The 13051-nt window shown below is 35.9% G+C and overlaps 1 protein-coding gene and 1 pseudogene across 1 annotated transcript; one reads left to right on the forward strand and one right to left on the reverse strand.

Annotated features, from left to right (window-relative positions):
* The first annotated feature begins 127 nt into the window (after positions 1-127).
* Positions 128-2582, forward strand: LOC145555708 (uncharacterized). The gene is made up of 4 exons (XM_081617438.1): positions 128-265; positions 832-1237; positions 1738-1854; positions 2343-2582. Exons 2-4 carry the CDS (start codon positions 875-877, stop codon positions 2415-2417), a joined length of 555 nt encoding a protein of 184 aa, XP_081473564.1. The 5' UTR covers positions 128-265; positions 832-874; the 3' UTR covers positions 2418-2582.
* Positions 2583-3769: 1187 nt separating this feature from the next.
* LOC145555709 (cytosolic sulfotransferase 15-like) lies at positions 3770-6948 on the reverse strand (annotated as a pseudogene).
* Positions 6949-13051: the final 6103 nt, after the last annotated feature.

Below are 13051 nucleotides of genomic sequence, written 5' to 3' on the forward strand. Positions count from 1 at the left end.
CTAAATTTAAACTATTCTTAATACAAAAAAAAAAAAAAAAAATTAAAATATTCTTTATTAATTTTACCATTTTGGGTGATTTGAATAAATATGTACGAAAATTTAAGAATGTTATCCACCTACAAGCCCCCTAGTTGTCTGGCTTAGGAAGCATAACCTCTCTCCCTCCAATTTCCCCCAAAAAATATCTGAGTTTTTCAACACTCCTTCCCTCCTCACTCTCAAAACCCCACCAAAATTCTTTCTTCTCAACCGATTTTACAAGGTAATGTCTTCCACCCACCTTTTTCCAAATTTATACAATCAGTATTATCAACATTATAAATTTATAATTGTAATTTCCTTAATAACTTTCACTTTGATCAATTTATTTGTTTATTTGCTTCATAATTTGCTCATATTTTCTTTTCTATTTTGACTCAACTTTGCATATGTTTTGCTTGAATTGACTTATTTGATTGATACTCATTTTTATTACTTTAATCAGGGAGTTTTTGTTTTTCAGGAAAATTAAAATTTATACAAAAAAAAAAAAAATTGATGAAAATTGTGTTGATAATTCAATTTTAAGTTTAGGGTCACAAATATCAGCATTTATACTGAATTTTCATTGCCGATTTTCTTTCGTGGAGCTTCACCCATATCTAATGGATACTTTTCTGTTCTGATATTTTGTTAAAAATAAAAACTTTGATGAAAATTGTGTTGGTAATCTATTGTATTGATTAGGGTCACAATAACTATTATTTTTATACTGAAATTTGGTTATTTTGCTCATGATTTTCACTCATCTTTAATTGATAGTTTTGTTTTGTGATTATGTCATTTCAGTTCAATATAGCTGGAAATTTAAGAGTAGAAAATCCTCTAAGCTATGGTTGCAGCAAGTTCATCTTCCATTTGTTCAATAAATTTGATTTTTGGAGGGAAGGGTCAACAATTACTTCACACAAGATGTTGTCAAGATGCTACTTTTACAATGCTGAATTTGCCCTGCCTAGGAAGAAGTATCAAAGGATTCAAAGTTAACCAGATTAATGCTGGCAGGAAGAAGGGTTCTTTGTTTGCAAAAGCGAGTAAGAAGTCCGAGGAATCAGTCCCTTCTTGGGCTAAGCTTGACTCAGATGAGCCACCCCCTTGGGCTCGTGATGAAGGCAAGTCAAATGAACTGAAGGAGGGTTTTGAGGTCCCTTTCTTTGTTTATTTGCTTGCCTCGGCTATAACTGCTATAGCTGCTGTAAGTTCCTTCACTATAGATTATAATTTGGACCCTAGGATTGTATGCACTTAGTTGAACATGATGTGGCATCAATCTAAGGTTGTGTTTTGTTCATTGGAAAACATTTAAATCGAATTTAATTTTCAATTAAATGGTATGTTTCAATGGTTAAGACGAAAAGGGCAATGGTGGGGGAGAGGTGGGGGAGTAGAGAGGAGGGAGATGAGAATAAGGGGGGAAAATGTGATTTTGTTAACAAGGGACATCTTTTGCACCCTTTAGAAAACCTTTTTGTTAACTACAGAAATTCTTTTCACCCCTTTACAAACCAAACCGAGGGAAATGGAAATCTAATCTTCCCTCTTAACTAAACATAATCTTAGGGAAAAGAAGAGGTCGATCCTTTAAGTCCTTTTTATCTCATCTTTTCCCTTATATGTGAAAATTGAATACAATGCAGGATCTTCTAATATCCCTATACATGTCTTAATCAATTTGACATTGATTTGATTGTGCAGATTGGTTCAATATTTGAGTATGTCAATCAAAAGCCTGTTTTTGGACTTTTGAGCTCGGATAGCGTTTTCTATGCTCCTGTGCTTGGATTTTTCGCAATTACTGGAATTCCAACTTCGGTATGTTCTCCTAGTTTTTGGTTATTCAGTTTTTTTATTTCTTTCGCTGTTAAAGATGAGGTTCAATACTGTTTGAAGTTCAGTCAACTATGGCAGAGGAAATAACCGAAATACAGAATGCAAGGAAATAAGGATCCAAGATATGTATACTGAATGGACTACATTGACAATATTCTCTGTAAAGTTACACCCCTATTAATAGGCAAATGACTGACTCAATGAGTGAATTATGATATAAAACTAGGAACAAAATTCTGTTTGACTCATATAATCTTTAGCAGCAAACAAATCTTATAGGATGATAGAAAACTATTGTGAAAACCAAGAGAAATTTGACTTGGTATAGTCAAAATTAATCACATGCAAATTATTCCCCGAGTTTATATTGCATTGATTTTCAACAACGCAAATTTCAACAGAAATAGGGGACATTTAAGAAGTCTAAATGGTTTCATTGTCAGATGAACTAATTCTAGCATCATGTGCAGGCTTTTCTTTGGTTCAAATCCGTTCAAGTTGCCAACAAGGAAGCTGAAGAACAAGATAAGAGAGATGGTTTTTGATAGGGCCGGAGGTTAGGGCTTTGGTTCTTCTTTTATGTACCATTACTGAATCAATTGTAGTTTTACCTTGGTAAATACCTCTATCTTGTAATTAGCTATACCTGGTTGCTTCACTAAAATTTCTAAGCAAAATTTATGAAAATCAAAATGTTTAAGTTTTGGTCACTAATTGGTCTTTATATGGTACACAAATGAACCTGTATTTTAGGTGTATAGCATTAATGAAAATACATGATATCACTAGAATGATACCGTACTGCACAGCCAATTACTTTAGAATAGGGCAATGGGTAGGAATGGCAACGGATCGGATTCGGGTCGGATGTGGCTAAATCCGAATCCGATCCGTTTAGTAAACGGACCCTGGACTCGGATCCGAATCCGAGTCCGAATCCGAAAAATCCGAGTCCGAATCCGATCCGACTCGTAATTTTCTGATCCAAATCCGGTCCGTTTATTCGGACCTCCGAAATGATCCGAATATTTTTATTTTTTTTTATTTTTTGTAATGTCATATACCTATAATTGCTTGTATTGTCATACCAATTAAAATATAAACATAACATATTTAAATTATAAACTAAGTTACATAACAAAATTTTGCTACAAAACAAGCAAATAATTATCCTAAGTTATAGAGCATATGCTTATACTTTTGGATTCGGACTCGGATCGGACTCCGTCGGACTTTGTGTAGGGTCCAAGTCCGATCCACCTCCTATTCGGATTCGGATTCGGACTAATATTAAACGGATTCGAATCGGATTTTTTCCTTCGGATCGGATCGGATTCGAATCGAACTCGGATTAAATTGCCATCCCTAGCAATGGGTGATAAAAGAAGCCATGGTTTAAGGAGGTCACCATTGCATTTGAGGACTTGCATTCTATTGCTTGACTTGCATTTGAGGAATTGCATTCAATAAGAAGCACAATAAGAAGCAGCATTCTTATTCCGTAACTAGTAGTGATTCTAGTTATCTACTCCATCATTAGAAGCCCTATAAGCTTCTCTATTTCCTGTAGGGTTTTTAGGTGCCTAAAGCCTTCATACCTTCCATGTATCATCAAAGTGATGTACTGATAAAAACAGTCATTCTTGAAAATCTCTTCTCCAAGTCTGTTTCTATCTTGACTAGTGGTGCTCGTAATTGTAGTTCTTGTGGACGTCTCGTACTTTTCCCACTGCACTAAAAGACTTGACTGTGTGTCTGTGCTCACATGAGCTATCATTTTAACAGCGAACCATGATAGATTGTATAAAAGCCCATCAAGAAGTAACAAACGACAGAGAAACTCTATCATCATCAGTAGTAGTAGTAGTGCCTGCATCGTGGGTAGTGAGTACAGAAGCATAAATGATGAGATGATATTATGGAAAGCATGATGATGCTTGGAAAATATATTGAAGCATGGATCCAATTTGAAAAGCTTGTGATTGGCCAAGCAAAGTGAATCCGACCTACTTGAGAGTGCTATACATGATGTGAGAGTGTGAGACAGTTGAAAGAGCAACTCATATGTTTCTAATTAACCAAGTAATTTTTTTATAAGGTGGTCAGTTGAAGATGCAACTGTTTCTCTCATAAATTAGTGTACAGTCCTTATAAGCAACGCAGGCAGCCAGAAAACTTCTTTTGTGTAATAAAACTAGTCATTATAAGCAATGCAGGCGGCCAGATAACCTATGTTGTGTAATAAAACTTTGTCGTTTAAACACCAGTACTATGGTAGTGTGAGAGATACTGATGACAACTTCAGGATTAGTTTCGCCTGAAGAACACAATGCGTAATCCCACAAAACTATAAAACCTTGATTTATCTGGATCTGCCCAAATAATGTGAAACGATACTGTGAAAATTGATGTCAAGAGAAATATCGTTTGTTTATCCTCATCTAAAGATTGACAAATATGGATCATGTGAAAATTGCTGCAACAATACAGGGATCTAATAGCAGTAGCTGTATTCAGTGGAGGATGCAGAGAAACTGGTGGAACAGAAAAAACCAATTAAATAAAAAATAAAAAACCAACAATACATTAAATAGATTTTCATTACTCTTGTTTTTATTGATGGAACAGAAAAAATCAAATAACTGAAAAATAAAATAACTAACAGGCAACAGACCCCAAACCGAACAACTTACCACTTGAAGATGAATCTACTCGACTTGAGTCGAACTAAAATTTATCCAAACGACACATTTGCCACCTATATGATTCATAGTTCGGTATGTTCGGTAGCAGTACAAAAACTTATCCCAGAACCATTCAGTTTTTCATCTTTGATCTTACACAGGCGCTCAACCATAGCCGGTGTAAGATAATTAACCCAATCTCCGACCACCCCTTTCCTAAAGAAACTTTTGTTGTCAAAATCAGGATCACATTTTCCATTCTTATTAACCTGCATTTCTTTCAAGCTCTCTATACTGCAAAGGTTTATTATATCTTCTACCATACCTTGCTTTTCTTCCTCTTTCGAAAATGGGTACCCTACAAATTCAGCCACCCTCTTAAGCTGCAATGCACCATCTTCCTTCAAATCCTCGTACTTTAAAAACAATACTTTCTCCGGCCTCTCCAAGCTCTCACTCCATGTTGACCCTTATGAGGTTTTGATGATGATGTTAAGAATTGAGCAAACATCCTTTTAATAAGGATTTTCTAGTGTTGTGATGTTTGCAGGTTCAGTAGGCATTGAGGGCTGAAGTAGGAACTGGGATAAAGGAACTTTAGAAGATCCATGAGGACAAGTAAAAGACAGAAGAAGAGTTCCAGCAATGGAACTTCTCGAAGTTTCTCAAAAGGAACTTCAAAACGGGTTGTAACGACCTGGTTCCGGTGTAATGCTGGGGCAAGCCTCAATAACCAAGGATCAGTGCAAATTAAGATCGAGATATCAACTGAAAAAGATGGACTTCATAACTTATAGTTGTATAAAAGATAAGTTTGTTTTATAGGTTGATGTAAACTCATTAATGGTTGTTGCGCATGGAACTTATTAGAAATCAGATAAAGCTTGGCAAACAAACTAATTCGTAAAAGATAATTATAAGTTTTATGAAAAAGTATTTATTTGATTTTATCCTTTAAAATCTGGTTTAACTCGGTTTTATCTTTTTCATAAAATTCTATCTTTTAACAAAAACGAATTTGATAAAATTTGGTTTTCATAAAAAACGAAATTAAATCTGTTTAGTTTCGGTTTTAAAAAGATAAGTTTATATTTCTATTTAACTTATCTTGTTTGCGAAAAACCTAGTTTATGAGCTGAGAAACTCCTATAAATATAGAAGTAATTCAGCTTAGCAAAATGAGAGTTTTAAGCGTGAAAACCACTTAGTGCTTAAGAGTAAGTTTGCCAAAGGTTTAAGCTGTATCATTTTGATTTCGGGTTTCATGTGTAGCTTCCCATTTATGTGTTAGAGTGTGTCTTTGTGTTGTAATTGGTTTTGGGTGAGATTGTGAATTCTCTTAAATTCACGTTTGAGTGTATGAGTTTGAATTCTCTAAAATTCGAGTGGTAGTCGGTCACCCCGAGTGTGTCTTGGGTTGCACAGTGGAAAAAGGAACCTGAGTGTGTTTTAGGTCGAGAAAGGAACCTGAGTGTGTCTTGGGTCGGAAAAGGTGCCTGAGTTTGTCTTAGGTCTGATAGGATAGGTTCTTATCAATTAGCAAGTGTCTTAGGAGGAACTTGCGAAGCAAAGGTCTGTGTAATAGGTTGTACTAGGAGTGTTGCCTATTATAGTGGAATTTGTTTATAAGTCCCAATAGGGCCGAGGTTTTACTTCCAGTTAGGCACTGAATGGTTTCCTCGTAAAACTTGCTGTGTGCTTTAAGTTTCTGTATGTTTTTATTGTTTATTTCCGCATAAGTTCCGCGATTGGAACCTACTACCATTCACCCCCCTCTCGTAGTAGCTCATCTAAACTAACACTCCAATAGCTCATGACATGATCAAAGAAAGGCCCGTAAAGGCTCTTCCCCTCACAGAACTTAGCTTGTCAAAATACTCGTCTATGTCCGAAGGCTGAGCTGCATTGTTGTTGACATTCTTCAACTTCGTGTAATAATGCCAAGATGACACAAACATGTCAAAGGGATTGCGAGTAACATAGATGATCTTACACTTCGAATTTTTCACTGATTCCGGAAGAGAAGCATATGGTATGTGGGTTGAGAATAGCCTTGGCTGTGTTATATTGGTCAAATCGGGTTTTTTTATCTTCGGCATAGATCGTGATCTCGAGGCTTAAGATGAGCTCATGCGGGTTATGGGTTCGCAATGGGGTGTTTGAAAGGCGGTTGTCTGACCTCTTTAAGAGAGAGTATAAAAGAGACTTGAACCAAGTTGTGCCGGTTTTTGGCATGTTGATGACAAAGATGTCGGATTCGTGTGCTTCGAAATGATTCTGGAGGGCGATCACCGGCTCCAAGCTAAATTCTGGGCACCAAAAGTTTTGGTATAGACACATTTCATAACCATATGATTCTTTTGGAAGTAAGTCTTTGAGCTCCATTTTTCCCTACTATGTTATGGAAAAAAAAGATCAATACTAGTAGTATTTGCAAGTTTGTAGATAAATGTAGATAAATCTATGATTAATCTCCAATCATTACATTAATTGTGGCACCAAGATTTACCATTTAAGGAGAAACAAAGAAAGCAAAATTCAACCCTTGTTAAACCAATTTAGACAAGCCTTCATATTAAATCCTTTACACAAGTTCGGAAAATAGCTAGAAAATGTAGATGTATTTGTTCTTACAAATCAAATTGATAAACAAACAAGGAAGAGGAGGATAAAATTACATACCTCCCTAGTTGCTTATGGAAGAAAAGAGATGGAGAGATATGACAGAGAGGGACAATAGCCACAAGCTCACAGCTAGATAAGCAAAGGAGTTTGGAGAGAGAACAAATGTGACAAAAGAAGAGGGAAACGAGTTTGGATAAAATTCCTGTCATTTTTCATAATTGAAAGTGTTACTGTGTTAAAGGACTAATGCTTGACTTTTGTGTCACGATAGCTTCGATACTATGTTGTTACTTATTTTTTTTTTTTTTTTTAAAGATTATTGAATACCAATTTCATACAAATTTAATATTATTTCCCCTTTCTGATCCCTTGTGGTTTTTTATAATTCTAAAATCTTCAACACAAACATGCCCTTAAAGGCCTAAATTAAAAAAATCGACGAGCATACCGTGAAAAATTATACATGTAAATCAAATAAATATTCAATGAGGATCCATCTGTAATTTTTTTTTTGTGAGAAATCCATCTGTAATTTAGTTGTAAAGGATTGACTTGAGCCATATTGCTTTAAAATACATTTAAGTACCAAATAATGAAAGTGGAAGTGTTGAAACCACGTCTAATTAAACTAATTTACGAAATACATACTTGTATTATCTTTATATGCATTATGTAGCTTCAACTCTAGCAACTGGTTAGTGGTTACTGTTAGTGGACCATCTCAACTAAAAGCTTAAGCTGATAGTTAAGGCCCAGGAATATGTTTTATACTCTATCACGCCCCCTCACACGAGAGCCCGTTTGGGCTAGAAGTAAACATGGGCACGGGCCGTGCCGGCACGGGCCCGGCACGACTCCGGCACGACACGGTCGCCGGCACGGCACGACACGGCGGCCCACCTGTGGGCCGTGGGCCGTGTCGTGAACAAATTTCTGGAATTTGGCACGGGCACGCCGGGCGGCACGGTGGCCGGCACGTGGGCCGGCACGCTGGCACGACCCGTCGGCACGGCACGGCACGACACGAGCCCGCAAGGCACGGCTCGGCACGGCACGGCCCGTGCCAAATTACCGTTGGAAAACTAGCCGTTTTTGGCCGTTTTCCAACAGCTATAAACGGCTAGTTTTCCACCCCATTTCCCACCCAAATTCCCTATAAATACCTCATATTTTCCTCCAAAATTTTCACAATTCATTAACTCATCTCTTCTCTCTTATTCTCTAATTTTCTTACTCCCAAATTCTCAATTCTCAAATTCCTACAAATCCTACAATCTTGCTCTCTTTTGTGAAAAAAAAAAAAAAATTCCTACTCTGTTATAAATTTTACATTTTTACTATTATTACTTTTATTAGTCTACTACCAAAAAAAAAAAATTGTTATATTTACATTCGGGAAATTATAAATTCGGGAAATTATAAGTTCGGGAAATTATAAATTTGGGAAAGCATTGAAGCGTCATTGTAAGATCTAACTCAAATTTATTTTAATTTGTTATTGTTAGTTGTTAATCTTGTTATTATTATTATTATTATTATTATTATTATTATTATTATTATTATTATTATTATTATTATTATTACTACTATTATTATTATTATTATTGTTATTATTGTTATTATTGTTATTATTGTTATTATTATTATTATTATTATTATTGTTATTATTATTATTATTATTATTATTATTATTATTATTATTATTATTATTATTATTATTATTATTATTATTATCATTGTATTCTTGGAAGTTGGAACTACTTAATTATATAAAAACTACTTTCTATTTTAATTGTGGGTTATTTGGATTGTTGAAATCTGTCTAAGGCGGGACTTGGGCTCTGGACAACGTCGCTCCTAACCTCTCCTACCTGGGATCTCATTGATCCAAGTAATCTACTATTATTATAATTATTTTTAAAAATTTAATTTATATAAAAACTACTTACTAATTCTTATTGTTATTGTTATTATTATTGTTGTGAATTGTTATTATTATTGTTATTGTTACTTTGTTATTGTTATTGTTATTGTTATTTGTATTATTATTATTATTGTTATTGTTACTTTTATTGTTATTATTATTAATTAATCATGGCATCAAACCCGAACGCTTCCTCCTCCTCTAGAAAAGTCAAGTCAAAACGTAGGGAATCACCAAATCCAAACACTTCAATGCCTATGCCCCCCTAACATGCCCTTTCCCTCCCCTAACATGCCATTTCCAAACACTTTCACCCCTTTCTTTCATCCCCAAAACACGGGAGGGCAAAAACAAATGGATGATATGGCTCCTTGGACCCAATTTCAACAAAGCCAATTTCAACAACATGAATTTCCTTTTCCTCCTCCTTCCCAAGGTAGCCAAACACAAGCCTCCGGGTCGAGTGAACCATCCACCCAAATGCCCAACACCCAAAATCCTAACATATTAGAGTGGTGTACCGAAGAGGATTTTGCTCAAACCAAAAGAAAGAGTGAAGTTTGGTCACATTATCAATTAAGTAAAAATGGACAAAAAGCCAAGTGTCGGACTTGTGGTAAAATTTTCTCGGCCGATACCAAGGGAGGGGCGGGACACCTTAGTAGACATACAAAAAAATGTGGTGGACCATCTAGTGATCCAACCCAACCCAAAATTTCTCAATTCCATCCACAAGGCTTCATTTACAATTACGAGAGAGATAGGGATGAACTTGGGAGAATGATTGTACATGCGGAACAACTTTTTCTTTTCGCCGAAAATGATGCCTTCAACAACTATATTAACCGAGCACTACAACCAAAACACAAAAAAATCTCCCGAAAAACCGTTCGATCTGCTGCCATGAAGAGTTATCTAGAGTACAAATTGAAATTAGTAAATGAATTAGCTAATCTTCCTAGTAGAGTTTCTTTAACCGCCGATGCATGGGATGGTGGTTACGGACTCCACTATTTATGTGTTACTTGTCATTGGTTAGATAATGAGTGGTTGTTACAAAAACGCATCATTCATTTCAAAATGCTTGAATACCCTCATACCGGTCTTAACATTTCACATCATTTAATGGAAGCCATTGATGCATATAGTCTTAGGGATAAAATCATGTCTATGACTTTCGATAATGCAACTTCTATGACATATAGTGCGAATTTGGTCAAATCCCAATTGACCGATGTTATATTAGATGAAGATGCACTTCATGTTAGATGCATTTGTCATGTTCTTAACTTGTGTGTGAAGGATGGAACACAAGCAATTGGTCCATTTTATCACAAAATAAGGAATGCTATTATGTCTATTAATAGCTCTAACATGAGATAATAAGAATGGAAAGGTTTTTGCAGGCAACAACGGATAAAAACCATAAAAATAGCATCGGATTGTCCAACTAGGTGGAACTCCACCTATGAAATGTTGAGTCGGGCAATCGAGTACAAGGTTCATTTAACACTTTTTTATAATATGAAATTTCCACAATGTGCTTTACTAGAAGATGATTGGGTTAATTGTGAAAAATATATGCAGTTTTTACAATTACTATATGGTATGACACATTGTTTTTCTTCTGTATATAATCCTTGTTCTCATTCTTTTCTTAGCAATGCATGTTTACTTGCACAACTTTTTGCGGAACACCGATCTCAACATGTTTATCGTGGATATCTTCCATCCATGGAGGAAAAATGGCGTAAATATTACACCGATATTCCTATGATTTATATTTTTGCTTCTATTTTAGATCCTAGGCAAAAATATGATGGCACCTTTTTATTAATTGATATTTATTATAGTAACATGAATTTTGAAGATGATGTTGAAACTTTTAAAAATAAGGTGACTAATGATTTTTTTTCTTTATATAGAGTTTATGAAAGTAAATATGGAACCGTGTCTCGATTTGCCCCTTCTCAAACATCCAAAAATGTAAGTAAACGGGCCAAAGGTTTATTTGCACAAGCTGCTAACATGATGTCCAAGTTTTCAGGTACGGAATCATCATCAAGTAAGAGAACACAAAGCGATGTTTCGGATTTGCAAATATACTTAAGTTACGACTTCATGAAAGGCATGGACGATGAAGAGAAGTTTGGCCTCGACATCCTCGATTGGTGGAAATCACAAACCGTGAAACATCCAATTTTGTCGGCAATGGCTCGTGATATTTTTGCTATCCAAGTCTCCTTCGTTGCCTCCGAATGAGCTTTTAGTGCGTCGGGACGAGTTTTAAACGATAGAAGAACAAGACTAAAACCCGAAACACTTGAAATGTGTGTTTGCTTCAAGGATTAGTTGGATGCCGAAACTCGTTCTCAAGATCGTACTTATGTTCAAAACGACGACGATGAAAGAACGTCGACTTCTTTTAGTTCTCATACTTCTCAATCAACTCAATTGGCGGATGAACTTGAACCTCTAGGAGACGAAGACGAAGACGAAGATGAAGACGAAGACGACCAATAATAATTACATGATTACATATTTACATTATACACTATTGTATTCTTTTTGTATTATAGAATTTCGTATTCCGTATAATAAATGAAGTTATTCAATATTCATACACTATTGTACGATTTTTAATTATCATTACTTATTTTGTATTATTGAATTATCGTACATTCGTACCGGCTACCGTCATATAATAAAATAAGTTATTCTTCAATTTTTTGTGTTTTCGGATTATCGCACTCGTATTTTTTTTTATTTTTATGCATTGTTGTTTTTTGCTAAATTAATAAAATTGTTTTTATTTGTTTAAATAAACTTAAACATAATTATTAATTAGATAAATAATTTACATAACCTAAATTAAAATAAAGTTGTTCAAAAAATGAAAACAAAATATATTAACATTAACATAAACATAAATTAATCACATATATTAAGTTGTACTAAAAAAAATATATATCGTTTAATTCGTTTTTTTTCTCATTTATTAAAAAAAAATGTGGCACGGTTTGGCCCGCGGCCCGGCACGGCACGGCCCGCAAGGCACGTGGGCCGTGCCGTGCCGTGGGCTGGGGTGTGCCAATTTCAGGCACGACACGGCACGGCCCGCCACGGAGCCGGCACGGCACGGCACGGCCCCCACCCCGGCACGGCCAGGCACGGCCCGCGGCGGCACGGGCACGGCCCGTGCCCATGTTTAGCTAGAAGTGTGGATGCAACATGGGCCCTCCTCATACCCAGTGCTTAATATTCTACTTGAAAGTGGGGGTGGATGAGATTCGAACCCGTGACCTATATGTCACGCTGGCTCCGATACCATGTTAATGGACCATCTCAACCAAAAGCTAAGCTTTTGGTTGAGATGGTCCATTAATAGTTACAGCAATGTTGTTACCCCTATATATATGGGCTGTTTCGATTCGATTCAACTCGATCTATACTAATAATCATATACCACAACAAAATGAGTCAAGTCACAAAGTGTGTGGCGATGTTCCTAGCCATGGCAATGCTTTTCATGGCTGTCTCAGGCACCCGTCCTTTGGTGGCCAACGAACCTGCAAAACACGATATTCATAGAAAACTTTTTGTTGGTCAGATTTTGGACGCAGTATTTGGTCGTTCTCCACCCGAGGCACCTGCACAAGTAACTGTATCAGTAGATAATCCTAATGCAGATCATTCAGTTTTCGTTATAGGACAACCTGTTGTCGTAGATCCGTGATTCCATATCCTTGTTATTCAGGCAGAAAACCTTAACAGTATTGCTGACTTGATTATTCGGTTTAATTTGCGATCTTAAACTTATGTCTTATTGTGTGTTTCTTGTACGGTTGTACGTACAATGTTTTCTTTTAACATGATGTGCATGGAAAACACATGTTTTGTAGTATTACAGGCTTATAGCTGCTCACTATCAGCAACTTTGATAAGT

This window comes from Chenopodium album, chromosome 8 (genome assembly GCF_948465745.1).
Source record: "Chenopodium album chromosome 8, dcCheAlbu1.1, whole genome shotgun sequence".
Classification (NCBI taxonomy): domain Eukaryota; kingdom Viridiplantae; phylum Streptophyta; class Magnoliopsida; order Caryophyllales; family Amaranthaceae; genus Chenopodium; species Chenopodium album.